General features: G+C 44.1%; 2 protein-coding genes across 2 annotated transcripts; one reads left to right on the top strand and one right to left on the bottom strand.

The window, feature by feature from the left end:
- Positions 1-12,775, bottom strand: SPRTN (SprT-like N-terminal domain). Its single transcript, XM_028104595.1, has 5 exons — positions 12,221-12,775; positions 11,121-11,220; positions 5,794-5,922; positions 2,788-3,052; positions 1-1,593 (listed from the first exon to the last, which is right to left on the bottom strand). Exons 1-5 carry the CDS (start codon positions 12,439-12,441, stop codon positions 854-856), a joined length of 1,455 nt encoding a protein of 484 aa, XP_027960396.1. The 5' UTR covers positions 12,442-12,775; the 3' UTR covers positions 1-853.
- A 184-nt stretch (positions 12,776-12,959) lies between these two features.
- On the top strand, positions 12,960-17,731 carry EXOC8 (exocyst complex component 8). Its single transcript, XM_028104630.1, has one exon. It carries the CDS (start codon positions 13,072-13,074, stop codon positions 15,250-15,252), a length of 2,181 nt encoding a protein of 726 aa, XP_027960431.1. The 5' UTR covers positions 12,960-13,071; the 3' UTR covers positions 15,253-17,731.
- The last annotated feature ends 7,682 nt before the right edge of the window (positions 17,732-25,413 follow it).

Below are 25,413 nucleotides of genomic sequence, written 5' to 3'. Positions count from 1 at the left end.
TTTTTAAAATGCACAAGTGGTAGTCCTTTTTATTATAACGGTTACAACTTTGGCCTAAGGTTCATAATACTGTTTCCAGATAATGTTCCACTGTTAACATAAACTAGGCAACTCTGTGATGTGACTTCTGCCAGTTACTCAAGCACCTGACCCACTCATTCAGCTACATTTTGAGAAAACCGCTCAACTCTGGCCTACAGGAGTGCAGGACTAATAGTCTAAAATTTTTATTTTACTATATTCCTTCTGTACTTTAACCTAAAACCTGCTGCCACCTTTTTAGTGATGACAGAAAATAAAATTCTTTAAAATACAGAAAATGTATTTCCCGCTAAGATTAAAAAAAGAAACCAAAAACCAAAAACGGTTGAGTACCCTAAAACAACTGATATACTTTGTCCTCCAGATTGTATTTTTGGTCAATGTGTCGGTCTGACGTTCTGAATATTAACTTCAGTTCTGGGACTGAGTTTTAATAGTAATAAAGAAATACTCAGTTTAACCAAATACCTGACAGGATTCCTCAGTGAATATTCTGAGGAAAGTCTATAAATAAAAACATTAACAGACTCAAATACCTTTAAGAGCAAGAGAGAACAACAGTATCTAAAAATTGTATGTGTATACACGCAGAATAAACTCTGGGCTACAGGATACACAAGGCAAGAGTGAAAATATAGCACCTTTCAACATAGAATATTTTCCATTACGATCTCATATATGTATATATCAAGCAAAACTAGATCATAACCTACAAATCTTAGTATTCACCAGAACTTCCTGAGTGGCTGACACCCTATTCGTGGGGTAATACAGGTGGCGTGTGACACCCGTTTGTTTTTCCAAGACTTTTTCAGCTTTTGACTTCGATGCTATCACCTTCGAGGCACAAGTCCAAGTGCTCATTAATCTGAGACTCCAAAACTTCATTCTGACAAACGGGACAACCAACCATTCTGGCTGAGCTGCTGGGGTTCGGAGTCGCAGCTGTAGGATGTGGACTCCACTTTGGAGCACCGCCACCACTTTGTACTTGCTCTTTCTTGATAAAAAAATTGTCAAGAACGGTCTTGTCCTCTAGCCTGGGTCGTTTACTTGGGAAGGTCTCTTCAGGCCCACTCACGTCCTGGGGTGCAGTCACAGATGTTGATTCCGGTGCTTTTAAAGAATTTCTCAGGGACTTCTTCGGAGAGGTGACCCTTCTCTGAGAACCAGAAGAGACTGAGTTTTTAGTGATGTCACCAGCTGCTAGACTTTTCACTGGAGATCCGTTCACACTTCGGAAGGCCTTCTGGCTGGCAACTGAGACTCTAGGAAAGTAGTTGCTTAACACGTTTTGGTGACTGGTAGTGAGAACAGGGGACACTAGAGGAGTTTTTTTACTCGAACCATTCTGTTCCAATTTCACCTCAACTTTAGAGTTAGGTCTGAGAGCTTTTGCTGAGTGGTCTTGACTTAAAAGATCTTGGGTTTTATTAAGAGCATACGGAGTGACAAACTTCCCAGATGAAGGCGAATTGCTCGTTTCTCCGAGAACATATCCTTTCCCGCTGAAAGGGATTAACAGTTGGGTCTCTCCTCTGTTGGGTTTCTCTGCAAAAGAAGCAAAGGTTTTCTTGACTCGGAATCAATACAGCACCAAATGTTAAGCTCATGACCTATCAATGGGAGAAGGACGCTCTGCAGCGGTCAGGGGCCCTGGGGCGGGGAGACACAAAGAAGCAGACACATCTCCTCCTGTTCCGGTGAGGAGTTCCGGCATCCAAACACTGCCAGCAAAGGGACTTTACCCTGAAAGTCACTTAGCATTCTTTTTTTTTTAAAGATTTTATTCATTTATTTGACAGAGAGAGAGACCCAGCGAGAGAGGGAACACCAGCAGGCAAGCAGGGGGAGGGGGAGAGGGAGAAGCAGATTCCTACCCCCCCCCCTCCGCGAAGCAGGGAGCCCGATGCGGGGCTCGATCCCAGGACCCTGGGGTCACGACCTGAGCCGACGGCAGGTGCTTAGCGACTGGGCCACCCAGGCGCCCTGAAAATCACTTAGCGTTCTTGAAGTTTAGTTCCAGAGGGAAAAGTCTGCTCCCACATTCTTACCTTTTCTCCTACTCCCACAGAATGAGGATATGTAATCTCTCCACGTGAATTCTTCTCTAGCTCCTCCACTCACTTAACAGTTTGGATTTGGGAAGAGTAGCTTACTACGTTTCTGGATGCAACCACCAAAATCCCAAGGGAAGAAGCATTAACTTTAGTGACCTGGTTCCCTCTTCAAAAGGCGGTTACTCTGAACTTCATAGGAAAGGGATAAATCTTGAAGATGAAGCACCAGCACATACATGTCATAGCCTTTTCCCATTCTTCTCCCAGCGAAAATACATACAGCAACAGCAGAAGTCACTCGGCTAGAATCCAACCGATAGGAAGGGCTGGGGTCAGGACCAATTCCGGGCATTGTTATTTGAATTACTGTTTTTATTGTGACAATCATTTTGCCTTCTGTTTCCCAATGACTCATCGAGTCAAGGCAGGGAAAGGGACTTTACCCTCCAGGATTATCCGTGGAAACTATTTCCACTTTAACTGCCATCTACATCGAGCCAAGTACATTTTTCTACCATCACTTCATAAACGGGGGGATTTTTTTCCTAAGGCCACGCTTACAAATGTCTCTAGGAGAAAGAATCCTTATTAAGCTCATCCTACCAGCAGTCGTCCAGAGGCCAGTCCCGGCTGTACGCGGGGAACCGTGGTCCCAGCCAAGGGCGAAGCACAGACAGCAAGTTACCTTTATTTTCGGCGGCTGCTGGCAGCTTCCCCAGTTTTGTCTTTCCTTTGCCCTTCCCGGAGTAGTTCTCTGGCTCCTTGATTTTGATATAAGTGCCGCCGCAGGTCCTCTGGTGCTCGGCCCACCAGTAGTCGTGAGCGGAGGGCGCCCGGTTGGTGGCGCGCTTGACGTAGCCATAGTAGGGCTTCCTGTCCCTGCACGGGCCGCTGCAGCGCCACCAGTGTCGCCGGTACTCGTCCACCTCGTCGTGGAAAGTGTGGTGCACCTGGGCGAGAGAGAGCGCTCAGTGTTAAGGGGACAAGCTAACAGGAGTAAGGAAACAGACAAGCGGCCTTCCACTGTCGGACCTTTCCAGTTTCTGAGAGCTTTCTGCGGTGACGCTTTGGGGAAGACAGCGACTAGATTTAGCTTCTGCGCAGAAGTTCATTTTGATGGACTGGCAGCAGCTAACGCTTCATGAACTGTTCTAAAGACAGAGAGCCGTGAGACTAGAGGACAAAAACATTTTTTTTAACCCATAAAAGCCCTTATCAATGCTAAAAGCTTTAGAAACCGAATTTTAAAATAATCAAAAATTAAAGACACAATTTTATACAGTACCATAATAAAAGAATTGTTCCCACTGCTCAACTGATCTTTTCCCCTACAAGTAACACTCCCAAAGGGTTCTGGACTATCTCCTATAAATGCCCCACCCCACCCACACAAGCCTCTTGCCTGATGCAGCCTCTGTGACACCCACTCCACGTTCTCGAAGCTCTTTGCTCATGTCTCTGTCATGAGCCTTATGGGGCATCATTTTATCTGCTGAAGGCGAAAAGCTCCCCAGATTTCAAATGTTTTCATCTTTGTGTCCCTAGCAGCTAATACAGGCTCTGGCACAGGGAGGGTGCTCAGTCAGTATTTGCTGGCTGACTTAATGAAAAGCTTCATTCATTGATTCAAAGAAAATTCTCTGCAAATGTGCTTTTCAGTCCTTACACAGGATCCTTTAGTTTCACCCTCTAGAAGGGACCTTACTTACAGGTGAAAGCGGTCTGGATGAAAGGAAAGTTAGCCCTCCCGCCTTGGTGGCCCTGCGGACAGCAGGGCACCAATGAAGACCCGATAATCCTAAATAACTCCTCGTACCTTCCTCTTCTGTCTTCTCAGTAGACCATTACTACTGTACGAGGTAAGGAGCAGCCATAGATGAGATTTTTTTTTTTTTTAACCAAAGACCTTTAACTTTCTAATAATTTCCCTGAGGGAAAGAATGTGAAGCCTTCTATAACGCTACAGCTAAGTTTTACACTGGCTCTCCATCCTAAGCAAAACACCTCTCTGCCTTGCCAAGCATGCCGATAGTGCATGCACGTGATGTTCAGTGCACAAGACCCTGGAGGGCGGGGACAAAGACGTACAGAACACCCGCCTTCTCCCTTATGTTGAGATTTCTTCATTTAATTCACCGGCCAAAGAGCCAGGGCATTGGATCTGTTTTGCTTCCAATTCCTGTAACTCCTACAGCCTGGGGATGTGACTTCTCTAACGATGTCGTCACTAAAACTGTGCAACTGGATGCCCTGTGGAGTTTGTTATAACAGGATGTAACCTGTAAAAGCAAGGGGTGTCCACTCGGTAAAACCTCTCCTAAATGAAAACACACAGACGTGCAAGATAAGAGAATATATCCTCTTCCAACTGAACAATAGGAAGTACACCAGGACTTGGCTTAAAGTGAAAACGCTAATGAGGAAACTAAAAGCCTTCTGTACCAGCAACTCCACAATTCTTTTGCTAGTTGGGACTCTGGCTTTTTTAATGCAAGCCACTTTCTTATGTTGAAGTAACTCCATTCGATAATTACATGAGCTCTCTAGAAAATTAAAAGCCAACAGCTAGAAGAAAATATACAGAAGGCGAGCACTCTCCATTTCCCACCACGCTGCCCTTTACTGGCTTTTAAAGGCAGGAAATAAATCTTTGCAGGAACGAATAGTCTATTTGGTTCAATCCGATGCGATACCCATTAAGCCCTAGTGGGGGCGCTGCATCACACATCTTACACAAAAAGGTGTACAAAGACAAGAGCCGCCCTGTGTTCAGAATAAAATACTGTAAAAGGTCAAAGAGCTGCGGAGGACATTCAAAGGACGGAGCAGTCCCGGCCCGCCACAAAGACGCAGGGCACGTGCCAGAGCACAGAGGAAGTGGCGCATGTGAGGGAGAGGATGTGTGAGGAGCGGCACCGGGGCTGGAAAGTTGCCTCAGAACCAAGACAAGCTGGGGGCTGTGGGAGGCAGGAGAAAAGGCACAGCACAGTCACCTGATAAAATGAATCAGTAATAATAAAAACAGCTAGTCTTTTAACTTGTACTCAAAGCGGGCTACAATGTTTTGTGTGTATTTTCTCCTTCCATCCTCAAGGACCCACAGGTAAGTATCCTTACTGCCCTCATTGCCTCCTCCTGCGTGGAGGCCCCACCGTTGGCCATCTCCATGGAGCCAGCATCGGAACCCCGGCGTCAGACTCCTGGGTTTTGTGACCCCGGGCTCTGCTTCCTACAGTAACATGCAGAAATATGAATCCAGGAAGACTTCTGGTGATGGGAATGACACACGAAATGGCAGCAGATACAGGAATGATCGAAGGAGGAGATTATCACAAGGAAATGAAGCTAAGGGACAGTTGGTGAATGAAATGAAGCTAATGACCCAGAGGTGGTGCAGACCTGCAGCCACTTCTGCATCCAGTGTCGCCCTAGCTATGCCCAGAGGCCTTGGGGGGGCCGCGGTGAGGCCCAGCCCGAGACGAGCCAGTCAGCTTCTCTTCGCCCGTCTACCACTCCCTGTGGAAAATCCTCAAAGACAGTATTTATTCCTACCTGCTGTCTATTTTTAGTTAAATCCCAAGGATTACTGAATAACTACTAAAAATCATAAATGTTATACTTATTTAATATGTAGTAAACTAATTACTTAAATTAGTAAATGTTATATTTATTTATTGTTTAAATCATATACCGTTATATTGGCTCCAGTCAGGCGATTGATGCGATGCATATGTTTACAAAACTCTGGGCCGTGCCCCTCCCGGTCTTTATCATTATTAGTGACAAATAAATAGGCATGTATCATTTCATGCAAGAGGGTCTGAAACAGAAAACAAATTAATTTGTTAGGGTGCTTTTGAAAATAAAAATGCATTTTCTTACTCTACCTGGAGTCTTAACTTTGTTTGGATCACGGGCTCCTTTCAGAAACTGATAGAAGTCATGAACTGTCTTTCTAGAAAAATTACGTACACATACATTCACAAAACTTTGCATATATGCTCTGAAGCTCTGCAGATCCCAGGTTAAGAACTCTGTGTTCCAAGAAAAGCCTTTTTAAACTCTTCATCAACACCCAAAAGGAAAGATCAATGAACTCAACTACATAACAACTTTAAAATTCTGTGTGGGGGAGAAAACACAGTGACTGAAAAGACAAATTCAGAATGATATATGTGCAATGCATCTCTCAGGCTACTAATTCTTAAAACATGAAGAGCTACTAAAGTCAACAGAAAATGACCAATAACCCAATTTTTGAGTGGGCAAAGGTCATAGATGGGTTTACAGAAAAAGAGATAGAAAGTCTCTGTCAATACTATAGAAACCAAATTTTAAAATGATAAAAAATTAGGATAAGCCATAAACCTGAAAAAAAATGTGCACTTCATTTATAAAAACAAGTACAAACTAATGGTTCACCAGTAGGTCCCTCCTGCTTATCTAGATTAGTAAAACTCCTGAAGTTTGACACAGTTAGTAAAGCTAAGGAAAAAAACATTCCCATCTATCTCTGATGGGACTGAAAAATGGTACACACCCTCACAGAGGAGAATTTGGTAACATCTCACAAAATCACAAATGCATGTAATCCTCTGACCCAGCAATCCTGAGACTAATATGAAAGGTCACATGTACCAGGCATTTTCATTGTGGCACTGTTTATAATGTTAAGACTGGAAGTAAGTGTTTAGCAATAGGGGCCTGGCTGAAGGAACTAGGGAAAATCCACATCATGGAATTCTATACAGACCTAAAAAAGAATGAAAAAGATCTCTATGCAATCATTTGGAGAAACCTACAGGGTATACTGTTTAAATGAAAAGGACAAAGTACAGAAGAACGTACACGGTATTTTGTATAAGAAGTATGTATGTTAGGTGATTGGGAGAGGAAATAAGAATGGACATAAATATTTGCAAAACAGGGGCACCTGGGTGGCACAGTTGGTTAAGCGTCTGACTCTTGGTTTCAGCTCAGGTCACAATCTCAGGGTTGTGAGATTGAGCCCCACGGCAGGCTCCGCACTCAGCACAGAGTCCACCTGAGGTCCTGTGTCTCCCTCTCCCTCACCCCTCCCGGAGGCTCATGCTCACTCTCTCTCTCAAATAAATAAATCTTTAAAAAAAACATTTGCAAAACAGAAAAATGAAACAAAAAAGAAACTAGTAACAACAGTATCCTATAGTAGTAGGGAAGTTCGGCATAGAGAGGGATGGGGTAGGACAACATTTCTGTGTGTATAGCTTTCTATAGTTTTGGGATTTTTGAATCATGTAAAATTTCGAAACAAACAATAAAACCTACTGCTCTAGTGAATAGCATCTGATCGTAAATCCTGCGATTGGCCCAAATTTCATCTGAATTCACATAAACCTTCGAATTAAAACAACAGCCTACTGCTCATTTCCACACCAAGGATGCAGAACTGTAGGTGCAAAATTCACCAAAGTATTTAAGGCTGCTATTTTATAATGTATCCTAAAGAAATATGAAACATTTTTTAAAAAGTGAAAGTCACGGGGCGCCTGGGTGGCTCAGTTGGTTCACCGTCTGCTTTCGGCTCAGGTCATGATCTCAGGGTCTTGGGATCGAGCCCTGTGTCAGGCTCTCTGCTCAGCAGGGAGTCCGCTTCTCCCTCTCACTCGCCCTTTGCGCCCTCCCTCTCTTTCTCAAATAAATAAATAAAATCTTAAAAAATATATATGCGTGGGTGCCTGGGTGGCGCGGCTGGTTGGGTGACTGCCTTCAGCTCAGGTCATGATCCTGGAGTCCCGGGACTGAGTCCCGCGTCGGGCTCCCTGCTCAGCGGGGAGTCTGCTTCTCCCTCTGACCCAACCCCCTCTCATGCTCTCTCTCTCTCTCTCTCTCTCAAATAAATAAATGGAATCTTTAAAAAAAAAAAGAAGCAAGTCATTATTGACACTTAAAATTTAAAAAAAAAAAATATATATATATATGCTTAAAAAAAAGCGAAAGTCATAAAGGTCTTCAAGAGCAAACCTTGTTCATGATTTTTTTACAAAGAATTTCCACCAGAAGAACTAGACTGCCATTAATGAACTATAGTCTTATCAAATTATGCTGAACAGAAAAATGGGTGAATCAAACATTTTAACTTGGTCATTACGAAAACATTCCTTTTAAAATTATCAACTCCGGGGGCGCGTGGGTGGCTCAGTCGTTGAGCGTCTGCCTTCAGCTCAGGTCATGATCCCAGGGTCCTGGGATCGAGCCCTGCATCGGGCTCCCTGCTCGGCAGGAAGCCTGCTTCTCCCTCTCCCACTCCCCCTGCTTGTGTTCCCTCTCTCGCTGTGTCTCTCTCTGCCAAATAAATAAATAAAATCTTTAAAAAGATAAGATAAAATAAAATAAAATAAAATAAAATAAAATAAAATAAAATAATAAAATAATCAACTCCATCTCTGAAAATGAACTTAATCTCTTCAAGTAAATGCCACTTTTTTGGGACTCAAACTCAAAGGGCATTCTACATCTCAAATGTTTTCCAACATTCTAAAGTAATGATCGGTAACTATTCTTTTTTTTTTTTTAAGATTTTATTTATTTATTTAAGACACAGAGAGAGAGAGAGCACAAGCAGGGGGAGCTTCAGGCAGAGGGAAAGGGAGAAGCAGACTTCCCGCTGAGCAGGGAGCCTGATGCGAGGCCCGATCCCAGGACCCCGGGATCATGACCTGAGCTGAAGGCAGACGCTTAACCAACTGAGCCACGCAGGCGCCTTGATCAGCAACTATTCTTATAAAGGAGAAATAAATTTAGGTTCCTAATTTTGGGTTCAATTTAAATACCTTGAAAATGGCACCTGGCACCATACTGAACAATTCTATTTTTAGATATCTACCATTTTCCACATTTAGGCTAGATCCAAGGCTCTACTCAACGCGGTCCCAAAACACCTCTACTTCCCCGCACCGTTCTCTGGCCAAAAGGAACTGCTTCTGGTCCTCAATACGCCCTAAGTTTCATGCCTCACTTTTGTTCGTAGCATGCCCATTCCTTGTGCCAAGAGTAGTCTTCCTCTACCATCTCTACTTGTCAGAAGCCAGTCTGCCCCATAAGGCTCACTTCCATGTCTTAAATAGCAGGAGTAACAATTATAAAGTGGTAGTGATGAGGCCAAATGGTACAGGGAATAGAACAGGAGCTTCAGAGCCAGGGAAACTAGCGCCTAAACCAAGGATTTGTTATTGATTATGCACAGGACCCTGGACAAGTTACAACGTGCTCCTCGTCCCTAAAATGGGCATATCCTGATCTTGCAGGGCTATACACACTAGGTTAACTATTAACTAGATTAACACTAGTTAATCTAGTCCAAAATATGGCACACAATATACGCTCAATAAAGAGTGAGTGGTAGGAGTGGTGATGTCAGTAGTCACAAAATACACGTGCATGAAGCTTTTCTTCTTTGTCCTCAACCAAAGTCTTTTCCTTTGCTGAATCTTCTTCATTATAATTTAGGTCATACTCTATGTACAGACCAGAGTCACACTGTTCCTCCTTGGTCCTTCTTACCCCGATTTCATATTGTAACTTTCTGCCAACAGCAAATGCTCACTTGATAGCATTACCACACATTTCCCATTCTCTTCTCGCCCATTACCTTTATAAAAAAAAAATTTGTTCGTGTTTAATCATTTACATAATAAATATTCATTAAGCAACTACTGTTCTAATTAGAGCTCCTCATAAGGTTGATTTGTTCAAAATTTTTTATGCTACTTTTTTTCCCTGCTTATTCATTGTGTTACCAAGAGAGTTGTGTTAACATCTGCAACTATGATTGTGGATTCTTTCTTTTTGCTTCTACTAATCTATGCTTCATGTAATTTAAAGTTGTTACTTTTAAGGATCAAATCATGTTTTTATTTAATCGATTATTTTATCATTCTAAATTGTTAACCTTTTTTTTTTGGTAAAACTTCTTCCCTTAAAATCTTTAGTCTGATACAACAGTTTTCTGTTATTGTTTGGATGATATACTTTTTTCCAACCTTCTACATTTAATGCATGTGTGTCATTATCTTAAGCACATCTCTTTTCATCTAGTATGTCATTCCATGTCTAATTAGTGCTTAGTCCATTTACATTTAATATAATTACTGATACTGTCTTTATGCCTTTTTTTTTTTGCAGGGTTTTATTCCTTTATTCCTTTCTTTTTTCATTATTTCTGCTGTACCATTTTACACTTAGTAACCATTTACTTTTTTTCTAATTGTTGGTAAAGAGCATGTAACATAAAATTTACCATCTTAACTATTTTTAAGTGTACAGTTCTGGAATGTGAAGTATATTCACATTGTTCTGAAACCCATTACCTTTCATTATCCTTAAAAACACCATCTTTCATATTTCCAAGCGTGTTTTAACATATTTCCCATCCAATCTCTACCACCCTACCCTCTTTCATGCATTCGTTTCAAGTGCCATAACTGGGGCAAGACCAGTCACACTGGGTGCATCTTGGGGAATTTCAGGCATCTTCTAGACTCAACTAACCATAATCTGGGAGCTCCCACTGCTCCATTTCGCTAGTGAAGCGTGCCCCCGCCCATGCTGGTGGTTATACCAGCTCAGGTAGATATTCTGGGAGGGCGGCACCATGGTGGCTGAACAATCAAAATCTGTGTGCCTCAGTAGGAAGATATGGGTCCTAACTTTTTCTCTGCTCCTAAATATGTAACTTCAACCAGTTACTTACCCTCTCTGAACCTTAACATCCTCGTTTATAAAAAGGAGGACAACACACATTGTACAAAAACAGGGTTATTGTGAAGATCAAATTAGATAATATACCCGAAAGCCTTTAGCTGTGAAGAACTATAAAAATATAAGGTAATCCTTAACAGTTGCCCTGCAATTAAAGTTTGCAATGACAAAAAACAGGTTTTCTTTTTTTTAACATTACAGGTTAATTTCACAGCAGTCTAAATCAGTAATAAGCATTTTTAATTACTCAGCTAAGAATCAAGTTTATGCAAAAAATACCTCTACGAGATCCTTTCTTGGTCTCAACTTTAAAAGAGGTTCACTGAGACGGATGGAACACATTCCACCCCTCCCTTCATAGCTGCATATCCCAGCACACCTGGAAAACAACCACCACAAAAGCATTATTTACGTAATATACACAAAAGAGAAATAGAGATGAAAGAGTAAATCCTTATACATTCTTGGGCAGTTCACACTAGTGTACCTTCCTTGTTAGGACATAATTTGCATTTCACCCCGGTGAGAGAGATTTGTCAACAGTAGTGCATCCCTTGCCCTAGCCAGGCAGGCTGCAGGAGCCCAAAGAGGACGATCCTGTTCTGCTGCTGCTCCCAGTCTCCTCCCTACAAACCATAATCAGTTTGTGTTAACAGCCAGATCTCCATTAGCACATCTCTAAACTGTAACAGAAGGCTTTATGAAGGAGATTTGTTCTTTAAACACAGTTTCGTGTCATATCTTAATCTGTCTTACTTTAGGCTGTTTTGTATCCCTTCAAAAACAAGCACCGTGGTATACAACCCCATCTTAAACTTGTTAACTCCGTTCATGTGCAGGAACAGATTATTTCAAACCGGGACTTCTCAACCTTAGTGTACATCCTTTTAGAGGCATCCGCGAAGATCCTTTGGGTCCAGAAATATGGAAATGTCAACCCCAGGCCCCTTCTAACACCTGAGCTCACTACTAAGTGGTGATATCTTAAGGAGCATAGAAGAGGACAACACACATCCTTGGGAGGCTTCGCTGCCTCCTCGGCATTCTTTCTTAGGGGCTGACTCTGGTTGCTTCTCCCTCCTGGGTCAGAAATGTGTTAATTTATTTTCAAATCAGAGGAGATCCAAAGACACATCCCTTTCTCTCACTGTGTCCTTTACAAATCAAACTGTTATCGGGACGGGACACAAGGTTTCTTAAAGTTGCTAGAGCGGGAGAGAGACAGAGTAGGGAAGAGACAGATACACCAAGATGAGCTGCTGGTCCAAAACAAGACCCCCGCGTTTCACTCCCCCTGCGCCCATCGGGGCGGAGGGGGGGCGGGGGCTGCAGGGGAGCTGCCAACCGCCCTCGTTTCCCCAGCGGGGCTCGGGACTCACAGGGTCATTCGCATGCTCCACTTCACCTCGACGGCCTCCAGCTGGCCCCAGAAGAACCGATCGTTGAACTGCACAAACAGGGCCTGCAAATCCGGGGTTGGGTCCACCAACTCCCAGGACGCGTCCACCAGCGACAGGGGCGCCCGGGCCCGGTCGCGCTCCGACCCCTGCAAGTTCCACTCCTCCTGAAGCCGTAGTGCCAACAGCAGATCCTCATCCATCACGGCCGGGATCCCAGGCGGCGTCCGCCGGCGTTACGCTGGCTCCACGTCTCCGAAGCTCCGAGGGCCTGGTCGAGCTCCTAGGAGATACCGGCTCTCGGGCTGCTCTCGGGCTGGCCCGCCGGTCTCGCGAGAACTCAGGAATTACCGGCTCTAGAACGAGAACTGAGTTTGCCCCAAACGCCGAAGCCAAGATTCTGGGGCTTAAAAAAGAGAATTCGGCATGACACCTCCTAGTGGGCTCAAAACGTGAGTTCCCACGGCTTGGACTCCAGGGAGGTTTCAGAAAACTGGTTACCGCCTTACGCTTCGCCGCTAACGTCAAACACCAACGTCATGCTCAGCCCATGCGCAGTACCCACGTCCCTCTGCCTCGCCCTCCACTCGCTTCCGCAATAGCGCCCCCGGCGCATGAGCCCTAGGCGGCGGGCGTTCCCGCGCAGGCGCGCTGTCTGCGCCCGGCCCCTGCGCAGGCGCGGTGTCTGAAGCTCAGACCCGGGCGCAGGCGTACTCGTCTCTCTTCCGTCCTGCTTCCTCAGCCCTGGAGCTCGGCGGGGCTTGGGTGGGTCTCGACCGCGGCGGCACCGGCGGCGGCGATAGTGACAGTGACTGCGTGAGACTCGGACGGAAATGGCGATGGCGATGTCGGACAGTGGGGCGACCCGCCTGCGGCGGCATCTGGAGTCGGGGGGCTTTGAGGCGCGGATGTACGTGAAGCAGCTCTCGCAGCAGTCAGACGGGGACCGGGACCTGCAGGAGCACCGGCAGCGCATCCAGGCGCTGGCGGAGGAGACGGCGCAGAACCTGAAGCGCAACGTCTACCAGAACTACCGGCAGTTCATAGAGACGGCCCGCGAGATCTCCTACCTGGAGAGCGAGATGTATCAGCTCAGCCATCTGCTGACCGAGCAGAAGAGCAGCCTGGAGAGCATCCCGCTTACCCTGCTGCCGGCTGCCGCCGCCGCCGCTGGCGCTGCTGCGGCCTCCGGAGGGGAGGAAGGGGGAGGTGGCGCGGGGGGCCGAGACCACCTGCGGGGCCAGGCTGGCTTTTTTCCCACTCCCGGGGGTGCCTCCCGCGACAGTTCGGGTCAGGGCGAGGAAGGGAAGCAGCGCACTCTCACCACCCTACTCGAGAAGGTGGAAGGCTGCAGGCACCTGCTGGAGACGCCGGGGCAGTACCTGGTGTACAACGGGGACCTGGTGGAATACGAAGCTGACCACATGGCCCAACTGCAGCGGGTGCACGGCTTTCTCATGAACGACTGTTTGCTGGTGGCCACCTGGCTGCCGCAGCGGCGGGGGATGTATCGCTACAACGCTCTCTATCCCCTGGATGGTTTGGCCGTGGTCAATGTCAAGGACAACCCGCCGATGAAGGACATGTTCAAGCTGCTGATGTTTCCCGAGAGCCGTATTTTTCAGGCGGAAAATGCTAAAATCAAACGAGAGTGGCTGGAAGTGCTGGAGGAAACCAAGAGGGCCCTCAGTGAAAAAAGACGAAGGGAGCAGGAGGAGGCCGCAGCCCCGCGAGGACCGCCCCAGGTGACTTCCAAGCCCAGTAACCCATTTGAGGAGGAAGACGACGACGAACCAGCTGTTCCTGAGGTAGAAGAGGAGAAGGTGGATCTCTCACTGGAATGGATCCAGGAGTTGCCTGAAGACCTGGATGTCTGTATTGCCCAGAGGGACTTTGAAGGAGCCGTTGATCTGCTGGATAAGTTGAACCATTACCTGGAGGATAAGCCCAGTCCACCTCCTGTGAAAGAACTAAGGGCCAAAGTGGATGAGCGGGTCCGGCAGCTCACGGAGGTGCTCATGTTTGAGCTCTCCCCAGATCGTTCCCTGAGAGGTGGTCCCAAGGCTACTCGAAGGGCAGTTTCTCAACTAATCCGGCTTGGCCAGTGCACAAAGGCTTGTGAGCTGTTTTTGAGAAACAGGGCAGCGGCTGTGCACACTGCAATACGTCAGCTTCGCATCGAAGGTGCCACCTTACTCTACATTCATAAGCTGTGCCATGTCTTCTTTACCAGCCTTCTTGAGACTGCCCGGGAATTTGAGACGGATTTCGCAGGCACTGACAGTGGCTGCTACTCTGCCTTTGTGGTCTGGGCGAGGTCGGCCATGGGCATGTTCGTGGATGCTTTTAGCAAGCAGGTGTTTGATAGTAAGGAGAGCCTCTCTACCGCAGCTGAGTGCGTGAAAGTGGCCAAGGAGCATTGTCAGCAACTGGGTGACATTGGGCTCGACCTCACCTTCATCATCCATGCCCTTCTGGTGAAAGACATCCAAGGGGCCTTGCACAGTTACAAAGAAATCATCATCGAGGCCACTAAGCATCGCAACTCTGAGGAGATGTGGAGGAGGATGAACTTGATGACCCCAGAGGCCCTGGGCAAGCTCAAAGAGGAGATGAAGACTTGTGGGGTCCGAAACTTCGAGCAGTACACCGGGGATGACTGCTGGGTGAACCTGAGTTACACCGTGGTTGCCTTCACCAAACAGACCATGGGCTTCTTGGAAGAAGCCCTGAAGCTGTATTTCCCAGAGCTGCACATGGTACTTTTGGAGAGCCTGGTGGAAATCATCTTGGTTGCCGTGCAGCATGTGGATTACAGCCTTCGGTGTGAGCAGGATCCAGAGAAAAAGGCTTTTATCAGACAGAATGCATCCTTTCTCTATGAGACCGTCCTCCCGGTGGTGGAGAAGAGGTTTGAAGAAGGTGTGGGGAAACCCGCCAAGCAACTCCAGGACCTGAGGAATGCATCCAGACTTATTCGTGTGAACCCTGAAAGTACAACGTCAGTGGTCTGATGCCCCTGGCGCTCTGTCTATGTATGCGTATATATTGCTTATATATTATTTATATTTATATTACGTTGCATTAGCATATCCTTTATAGTCTTAAACACAGCTTAAAAATAAAAGACGCCCTCTCAAATAGAAATGCAGAATCAAAAGGAAAAAGAAGAAAAAGTTAAAATTAAGGCCAAATAACAAAACATTGGAATTATTAAAACATACACTTTCCTTTTATCTAATGAATATATCGTCACACTACAGCATTTCAGGGTATCCTTTTGGGTCAAAACACACTTTCTTCCAGTCTATATTATGCAGCCCGGAGAAACCATATCTATAAATATGTAGAGTTTAAGTATGTTGTGAGCTTTCCCAGTTCACTAAAATGTTAGGTCCTCTTAAAGAGTACAGTGCCATACAAAATACCCTGCTTCATACACTTCCCCACCTTAAAATGTGATCGAACAATTTCGGGAAAAGAAAGGAACTGAGAACATTGGATTTAGGGTAAATTCCGGTCAAAAGAATTCCTTCTTGCAAGCGGCTAGTTTGTGGACTCAAATACTTGGGTCTTTATAGAATATAAGGGGAAGCTTTCATAAAAACAGCTCAGCAAACATTGCCATTGTAATTTGAGTGGCTAATAATTTTCACTGCTAATTAGCAGCTTTCTAATACTTGATTTGGGAGCATTTACTTGAATCTTAAGGACTGTGGTAAATTTTCTTTCCACATATTCCTGAACTGTGTGAATTTCCAGCCGCAGTTTTTCTCCTTATCGTACAAAAAAATTAAAATGATTAAAGAAAACCACCCAAACAGGACAGACTGAGGAAGCTGGTAGCGGCCAGTGATTTTTAGCTGCCTTCCCCCACTTTCCCGATAAATTATATATAGTGGCTCAGACTACATGAAAACGGGAGAAAAGTTTTTATTGAAATATTTATTTAGATTTCAGGGAGGATCTAGGTGGATGGGAAATTAGGAAAAAAAAATCATATGCAAACCCTACAGTGTTCTCAAGTCGGACTGCTTTGAGCAGAGATTTGGTTTTGTTTTTTTGTAACAAAGTGGAGAACAAAAAGGCAAGACGATGTGTCCAAAGTCAAGGGAGGAAAAGAACTTTCCCTGACTCCTGACTCCTACTAAAATGCTACATACTGCCTTTTTCTTTTGTGTTTTCCTTTGTTCTTAAAAGTAAATATGCTTACTTCAGATTGTTTAGTAAAACAAAAATAGCTAAAGCAATTGGAGCTTCCCAAGATTTCTGAACTACTGCTTCTATTGTACATAGATTACATGAGATTCCCCATACTTTGAGAGAAACTGTGCTAAGATCCATTTCTTCCTCCAGCCTCCAGTTGTGATTCTTGTCCAAAAGTGCCATTTCTGATGCCGAGGACTTCCAAAGGTCATGTCTTTTATTTGAATTCAAATAGTGGTGTTAAGACTGGAAATTATGTAAAACCTAAAATAGCTTCCAAGAGTGGCTTAGGGTTTGTGAAGCTCCTTGACTCAGTTACTCGCTGCCAGAGGAGCCCTTTTATTTATTTTTAGCTATGCATTTTAAAAGTTGAAAATTATCAAAGTTACAGATTTTCTTTGATTACCTTTTTCACATAAATTTAGGATTTTCTAGATAATAACCATAACTGGATATCTCAGCAAAAACAGTTATAATTTGTCTTTTTTAAGATCACTGGAAACGAATTTGGTAACAGTGTTATGATTATTTTGTGCAACTTATGGTTTCTAAAATTATATTGTATAAAACACGTGTAAATATCTGGTGCTGGGTCCATGAAATAATACTTCTGAAATCAAAACTTAAGGCATGAAGTTGTAAAAACTTAAATGTGTGTGCTCAGATATTTAAATGGTTGCTTCTTCATAGAACTGTCTGCTTTCTAAAACTGGAAGTACAGAATTTTCTTTGGGTAAAATTTGTGTGTTCCTTAATCAAAGTTGTAGCTGAAGGAAGTCTGCTGGTGGTGATTCAATTAGTGTGGGAAGTTGATCAAAGTCCACCAGTATCATAATGTCTCTTCCCTCTAATTCTTGTTTCGTTAGACTCCAAAACAAATCCTAAAAATTGAATGCAGTTAGAGTTTGTCCAAAAATATAGCACATAATTGTAATGTACCACTATAGAGTTGATTGCCTTTTCTTGTCTGCTTCAAACATAACACTGTCACTCGAGCTTGGAATCACAGACTTGATTGAACTAATTACTGTTGAAAAAAAGACACTGTGGAATTAAGTCTCTTTTTGATTAAAGCCTCGTTTCACTTAAAGTGCTGAACACTTCTTTTTGTTTAAAATACTACCTATAGTTAAATTATCGGCACTTGTATTTTGCTTACCTAGGATTGGGAATTTGGGACTTGACATGAGGTATAAAATCAGTATATGTACATTTTGCTTATTGATACGCTGTGATATGAGGGAATCTGAAATGTTTATCAAAATAAAGCTTAAAATTTTTCTTACACTGGATAAAATTGGTGTTACAGTGTTCTATCTCTTTAATTAGGATTCAGTGTTCTTATGTTCTCGTTACAGAAATATTGGGGTTTTATAAAAGATTTTATTTATTTGACAGAGAGCACACAAGCAGGGGAAGTGGCAGGCAGAGGGAGAGGGAGAAGCAGACTCCCTACTGAGCATGGAGCCCCGAAGGCAGATGCTTCATCAACTGAGCCACCCAAGTGCCCCTGAAATACTGTTTTAAGAGCCTAGGGGTTTTTTTGTTCTGTTTTGTCTTTCTCTATGGGGATGACAGGTAGGAAGCTGTTAGCTAATTTAAATATATGTTCTGCTTACTGTCAAAATTGTGATTAAATCAGATCTCAGTTGTTTTTTTTTTTTTAGGACTACCTTGAATGGGAAATTTCAGACAAAATGAATTTGCTCTAAAAAGTGGATTTTATACCATCTGCACATCGCTAAATGAAGAAAATATAACGGAGGCCATATGACCTAGGAACTAGGAACATAAATGACAAGGGTCTGTTTTTTAATACATATAGATCCTGAGGGAACTTTCACATATAACTGATTTAAAACTATTATTGAAAAATAAAAGTATTGAATGCTATGCCTTACATTGACTATAATGTGTGGGGTGGGGAGGACAAAATAAATTTGAGCATGCTTTCTCTGAAATTCTTAAGAATTGGAAAAATGGAGAATAAAAATTTGGAAAAACTAGGTTAGAGAGTAAATTAAATACACAATAATGTGTTGCAAATTACATCAATTAAACAATTGAATGCAGACTGTGTTGTAAGAAAAAAACCCAAAACAACCCTGTGCGTTGTTATTTTCATACTCAGTATTTCATGGGAATACTGAGAAGAGGGCAACGTGTTTTTGAGGAGTTTGGAGAGTCTTCATGGAACTGTTGGCATTTGAGCCAAAAACATAAGAATGAGAACCTCCCTTTAGGGAATCATTTACCAATGATTATTGTGTTCCAAGCAGCATGATAAGCACCTATTGTGTTCCAAGCAGCATGATAAGCATGATAAGATAAGATAAAATAACCTGGTTATTTTATCTAATCTTCACATCAATCTATGAAGGAGTTGAAGTTTTGTGAAGTAATTTGCAAGTAATTCAACCTACAAAGAGTTCCCTAAGTGGCTCAGAAGGGATTCGAACTCAGACTCTGTCTAGCGCTGACTTCTGAGCCATTGAACTCTATTATTGGATTATGTCTGATGGTTGACATCTCACATACAGATCGCTCTTTATTTCAAAGGCTTATCCATTCACAAGTGTATTCTGTTAAAATTAAAGGTGTTATGTCACAGGACTTTTTTTTAAAGATTTCTTATTCATTAGAGAGAGAGCACGAGCAGGGGGGAGGAACAGAGGGAGAGGGAGACGACAAGGGGCTCAAGGGAGCCTGACGTGGGGCTCAATTCCAGAACCCCAAGATCATGACCTGAGCCAAAGGCAGATGCTTAACCAAGTGAACCACCCAGGCGCCCCGTCACAGGATCTTATAATTTATAACTTCCTTAAAAAAAAATAAAGTAGCAGATTTGAGGTAATGAGATAGTTAAAACCAGATTATTTCCATTGACACCATTTGGTTTTGTTTAAAACATTTCATTTAGAGACAGGTGTCTGGCTGGCTCAGTCAGTGGAGCATGCGACTCTTGGTCTCAGGATTATGAGTTTGAGCCCCACATTGGGTGTAGAGGTTACTTAAAAATAGCATCTTGGGGCTGCTGGGTGGCTCAGTCGTTAAGCGTCTGCCTTCGGCTCCGGTCACTATCCCAGGGTCCTGGGATCGAGCCGCGCATCGGGCTCCCTGCTCAGCGGGGAGCCTGCTTCTCCCTCTCCCACTCCCCCTGCTTGTGTTCCTGCTCTTGCTAGCTCTCTGTCAAATAAATAAATATTTTTTTAAAAAGTTAAAAAAAATAAAATCTTGAAAAATTTTTTTAAAAATTAAATAAAACATTTTCTTTCTTTAAAAAAAAAAGATTTTATTTATTTGAGAGAGTGAGAGAGCCTGAGAGGGGGGAGGGTCAGAGGGAGAAGCAGAAGCAGGGAGCCTGATGTGGGACTCGATCCTACGACTCCAGGATCATGACCTGAGCCGAAGGTAGCCGCTTAACCAACTGAGCCACCCAGACGTCCCTACTTCTTTTTTTCTTAAGTAATCTCTCCATGCAACGTGGGTCTCGAACTCATGACCCTGAGATTAAGAGTCACACGCTCTGCGGACTGAGCCAGTCAGCCGCCCATTTACATCAATTTGTACATTATTGAATTCTTTGTAACTGGTAAAATTAAGTAGTCTCGAACTTGATGAAATGTCATTGGGCATTAAGATACATGTAACTTAGCTCCTACATTAAGTGGTCAAGCTCCTCAACAGCTGAGTGGGTGTCATTGAAATAGGAAAGTTGCCGGACAAGAGCTTGTTTTTTAAATGTCACCCTTGATTAGTTTCACCTAATATGTTGACTTACTCTCAGATTTATTATCTACCTAGCTGAACACATTAAACGAAGTTATATAAGCCAAGCCAGTGTTGAAAAGTCTCTAAAATATTTGTGTGTGTTGTCTCAAACATCGCTGGTGGGAATTACTGTAAACTGGGGCACTGGCAATTCGGCAAGACTTAAAACCACAGAATTATACAAACCCTTTGGCCCTACAGTCCACTTCTGGAGATTTATCCTACAAATATATATATATATATATATATATATATATATATATGCATACTTCCTAAATTAAATTGATCCATTAAACGTGATTTATGAATAAGTTTTTAAGAACACTTCTAGTTTCCGTTTTTGCAAGTTGCACTCAGTCCTGACAAGTAAAAAGCTGAACAGACTGAAAAATCAACAAGTCTTGGATCCACAAAGAGCGGGGCAAACCACTGCCCCAAGACTGGCAAGACCAGCAGGCAAATGCAAGAAGTCCTGTCTTAGGGAAGCAGAGGCTCAGGGGGGAAACCACTGTGGAAACCAGTAGAGAAACCTCAATCGGAACCGACAAAAGCTGGAGACTCCGTGCCCACAACTCAGGGTTAAAAACTCCAGGGGGGACCCAGTCCTAAGGGGAAACCCCACGGTATTGTGAACTATACCTCCTTCCAGGTTCTTGCAGTTTAGTATCAGAGGGAAACTCCTCAGGCTTCCAGTAGGGGGCGGGAGAGGGACCATTCTGAAATGGGATAGAGCCCTCTGCTTTTCTTAACAAGACCTGCCCTCAGGGGAGACTAGTTGACCTGACCCTAACCTGCTAGGGTAGTATCAGAGCTTGGCTGACCAGGGGAAGGGAAGTACCCAACCTTAGCCCACTTTAGCCACCCTGTCCCCGCCAAGGGGGAGAAAACAGCTGGGAAACACTTCTGAAATTCACTGAAACACAGACGTAATCACCAGCTGATAGAGTTCTGCTCCCCCACACTCACCGTCACCTCACTAAGGGCCTATTTACAGCAGTTCCTTTTTCCTGGGAACTCCATGTCCAGCTACCGAGAAAAAATTGGAAGACATACCAAAAGGCAAAAACACAATTTGAAGAGACAGAGGAAGCGTCAGAACCAGACATGGCAGGGATGTTGGAATTATCAGACTGGGAATTGGAAAAAACCATGATTAATCTGCCAAGGGCTCTAATGGATGAAGTAGACAGCCTGCAATAACAGATGAGCAGTGTAAGCAGAGAGATGGAAATCTTCAGAAAGAACAAAAAAGAAAGGCTAGAGGGGCGCCTGGGTGGCTCAGTAGGCTAAGCGTCTGCCTTCGGCTCAGGTCATGATCCCGGGGTCCTGGGATCGAGCCCCACATCAGGCTCCCTGCTCAGCAGGGAGTCTGCTTCTCTCTCTCTCTCTCTCTGTCTCTCCCTCCCCCCACTTGTGTGCGCGTGCTCTCTCTCAAATAAATAAAATCTATAAAGAAAAAAAAGAGGGGCGCCTGGGTGGCTCAGTTGGTTAAGCGGCTGCCTTCGGCTCAGGTCATGATCCTGGAGTCCCTGGATTGAGTCCCGCACGGGGCTCCCTGCTCAGCAGGGAGTCTGCTTCGCCCTCTGACCCTCCCCCCTCTCATGTTCTCTCTCTCATTCTCTCTCTCTCAAATAAATAGGTAAAATCCTTGAAAAAAAAAAGAAAAATAAAAAAAGGAAATGCTAGAGATAAAAAAAAAAACCCACAACAACAAAATAACAACAAAAACTCACACTTGTAATAGAAATGAAGAGTGCCTTTGATGGGCTGCTTAGTAGACTGGACCTGGCTGAGGAAAGACTCTCGGAGCTGGAGGATGTACCAACAGAATCCTTGAAAACTGCAAAGAAAAGAGAACAAAGACAAAAAACAAAAAACAAAAAACACAACAACAACAAAAACAAAAACAAAAACAAACAAAACCCCAGAATATCCAAAGACTGAGAAACAACCTTAAGAAGTAAGACATACTGTAGGGGCGCCTGGGTGGCTCAGTCAGTTGAGCACCTGACTTTTGAGTATGGATCAGGCCACGATCTCGGGGCTGTGAGATCAGCCCATGGTGGGCTCCATGCTCAGTGCAGAGTCTGCTTGGGATTCTCTCTCCCTCTCTCGGCCCCTCCCCCTCTCTACTCCTCCATGCTCTCTCTCTCAAAAAGAAAAGAGAAAGTGTCACTTACTGTAATGAGAATACCAGAAGGAGAAGAAGGAGAGAAAGAAACAAAAATATTGGTACAGGTTTTACTGAAGAGGTTACAGTTTTTGTAACAGCACGAGGGGAGACTGCCCAGAGGCCTATGGAATTTCAGTGCACACATACAACGTAATACATGCAGCTTGACAGTGAATGTCCTGTCCAGGTCCTGAGGTGGAAAGATGTCTAAAATATGTTGTTAACAGGGGTGTCTGGCTGTCTTAGTGGACAGAGCGTGTGACTCCTAATCTTGGGGCTGTGAGTTCGAGCCCCACAAGGGGTGTAGAGATTACTTAAAAAAATAAAATATGGGTTCGCCTGGGTGGCTCAGTCAGTTAAGCGTCTGCCTTCGGCTCAGGTCGTGATCCCAGGGTCCTGGGATCGAGCCCTGAATCGGGCTCCCTGCTCGGCAGGAAGCCTGCTTCTCCCTCTCCCACTCCCCCTGCTTGTGTTCCCTCTCTCGCTGTGTCTCTCCCTCTGTCAAATAAATAAATAAAATCTTAAAAAAATAAATAAAATATGTTGTTAAGTGTAAGGCAAAGTGCAGAATAATCATACACTGTGCTACCTTAGGAATAAAGAAGGAGAAAATAGAGTTACGTATTTGCACAGATATTCCGAAGGGGTCCAAGCAGCTAGAATGGACTGGGTAGAGGCAGGCATGGAAACACAATACAGATTTTTTTTTTTCATATTTGAACATTCCATGTTTCCAAAACATTTTACTAAGTAAGCAAAACATTTTTTAAAGATTTATTTATTTATTTATTTATATGAGAGAGAATGAGAGAGAGAGAGCATGAGAGAGGGGAGGGTCAGAGGGAGAAGCAGACTCCCCACCGAGCGGGGAGCCTGACGCGGGACTCGATCCTGGGACTCCGGGATCATGACCTGGGCCGAAGGCAGTCGCCTAACCGACTGAGCCACCCAGGCGCCCAAGAAAAACATTTTTAAGTATATGATCTTAAAAATAAGGTCCACTCTTTCCATTCCGTCATATGTCTTTCCAGCACTTTTTTTATACGTATGTGTGAGGTCTAAGGATACTTTTTTTTTTGTTTGTTTTAAAGGAAGAGAGAGAGAGCGAGCAGGGGGAGAGGCAGGAGAGAAAGAGAATCTCAAGCCGACTTTGCATGTAGCACGGAGCCCCACTCAGGGCTCGCTCCCACAACCCTGAAATCATGACCTGAGCCGAAATCACGAGTCAGGTACTTAACCGACTGAGCCACTCAGGTGCTCCTAAGAATATTTATTTTTAAAGACTTTTATTTTTGAATAGTTTCAACATATAGAGAGTAACAGGAATATAAAGAATCCCGTGTCTTCATTGCCCAGCTCCAACAATTGTCAACATTCTGTCATTGTTTCAACTATACCCAGCAACTCCACACCCTGCCCATCCCCACTGGGTTGTGGTTAATTATCATTATTACTTACGGTTTTGCTGGAGATAAACTTTACACACATTGTAATGTATAAATCTTAGCTCTAAAATTTTGGAAAGCGGATCTACTTACGTAACAACTCTCCAAAAAAGATGTCAACCATTTTCATTTTTCCGTGTGGTGATGATGATACCACCTCTCTTCTGTGTAGCCCCTGTTCTGGTTCTTTCCCTCACCTCGGGTTCTTTTTCTGGAAAAGAAAAATCAGGTTTTCATACATAATTGAGAGTGGTAACACTTAGACCCTGTTGCTGGGAGCTTGAAGGTTTCAGTGAGTTATTTTGAGCGAGCCTTATCCATGGAGATACCAGGCACATTCCTGCATCCCCAGACTCGCAGCTCTCGCCATGCTGGGAAGCTGGGAAGGGTTGGAAGGGACTGTGGGGTGGGTGGTTCTAGTCTTTCTCTAGGAGATGAAACATCCAATCCAAGGTCAGACTGTCCGATAAGTAGTCCCTTTGCCACCTGTGGCCGTTTAAATACAAATTGTCAAATAATAATAAAACTCAGTTCCTCAGATATACTAGCCACATTACAAGTGCTAAATGGCCACAGGTGGCCAAGTGGGCACCTTATCGGACTCCGCAGATATAGAACATCTCCATCATTACAGAATATTCTAGTGGACAGGGTTCATCTAGGAGACAGAAAGGGGGGTGAGACACCAAAGAAGTGGAAAGTGAAGTTTGCAAGGTGCAGAACTAAAAAAAAATGTTGAAGGACGCCTGAGTGCCTCAATTGGCTAAGCGTCTGCCTTCAGCTCAGGTCATGACCCCAGAGACCTGGGATCGAGTCCCGCTTGCTCGGGCTCCCTGCTCAGCGGGGAGCATCCCTCTCCCTCTGCCCGCCGCTCCCCCTGCTTGTGCTCGCTCTCTCGCTCTGACAGATGAATAAATAAAATCTTTAAAAAAATTTTTTTAATTTAAAAAGTGTTGAAAGCTTTATCTTTGGGATATGTACCCTGCTACCATCATTTGCTCCTTGTAAAAAATCATTCGTCTTTGTGCTTCGTTTTCTTTTTACCTGCTGTTTTACCTACTCCCTTTTTATTGGTCCAGCCCACTGTGCTCTTATTCTCTCTTTTCTCTTGCTCTTTTCTCATTAAATTGTATTTATTGACGATTAAGAGAATTTTGCTTCCAGTTCTAGTGGACTAGGTATTTCTGACCGGTCCCTCCCTGAGAACAATTAGAACTATAAAAGATATATAAGCAAAGACTATATTTGAAGGCCATAGCATAACAAAAATGCTTATCTGGTGTTTCTCCCTGGTCCTGGCAGGAGGCTTCTCAGCCCGTGGAATTTCCCGAGTGATAGGAGTGTCTTTGTTATGCTAATAAGATGCTCCTGGTGGGATCCTAGATGGCTCCAGGCTGGCGACTGGTCCCCAGAAAGCTAATCATGTGACTAGAAGACTAGAACTCTCCACCCTCCCACCCCAAGTCCCGGGAGGCGGGGGAAACTGGAGATTGAGTTCAATCATACGGCAGTGATTTAATCAAGCTGGTGTATGGGACGAAACCTCGATAGAACTGAAAAAGGCTCCCGGAGCTTCCTGG

This window comes from Eumetopias jubatus, unplaced genomic scaffold, assembly GCF_037043125.1.
Source record: "Eumetopias jubatus isolate StellerSeaLion01/CBP00866 unplaced genomic scaffold, mEumJub1_p1.0 scaffold_17, whole genome shotgun sequence".
NCBI classification, from domain to species: Eukaryota; Metazoa; Chordata; class Mammalia; order Carnivora; family Otariidae; genus Eumetopias; species Eumetopias jubatus.
This window is presented reverse-complemented; position numbering and strand designations above follow the sequence as displayed.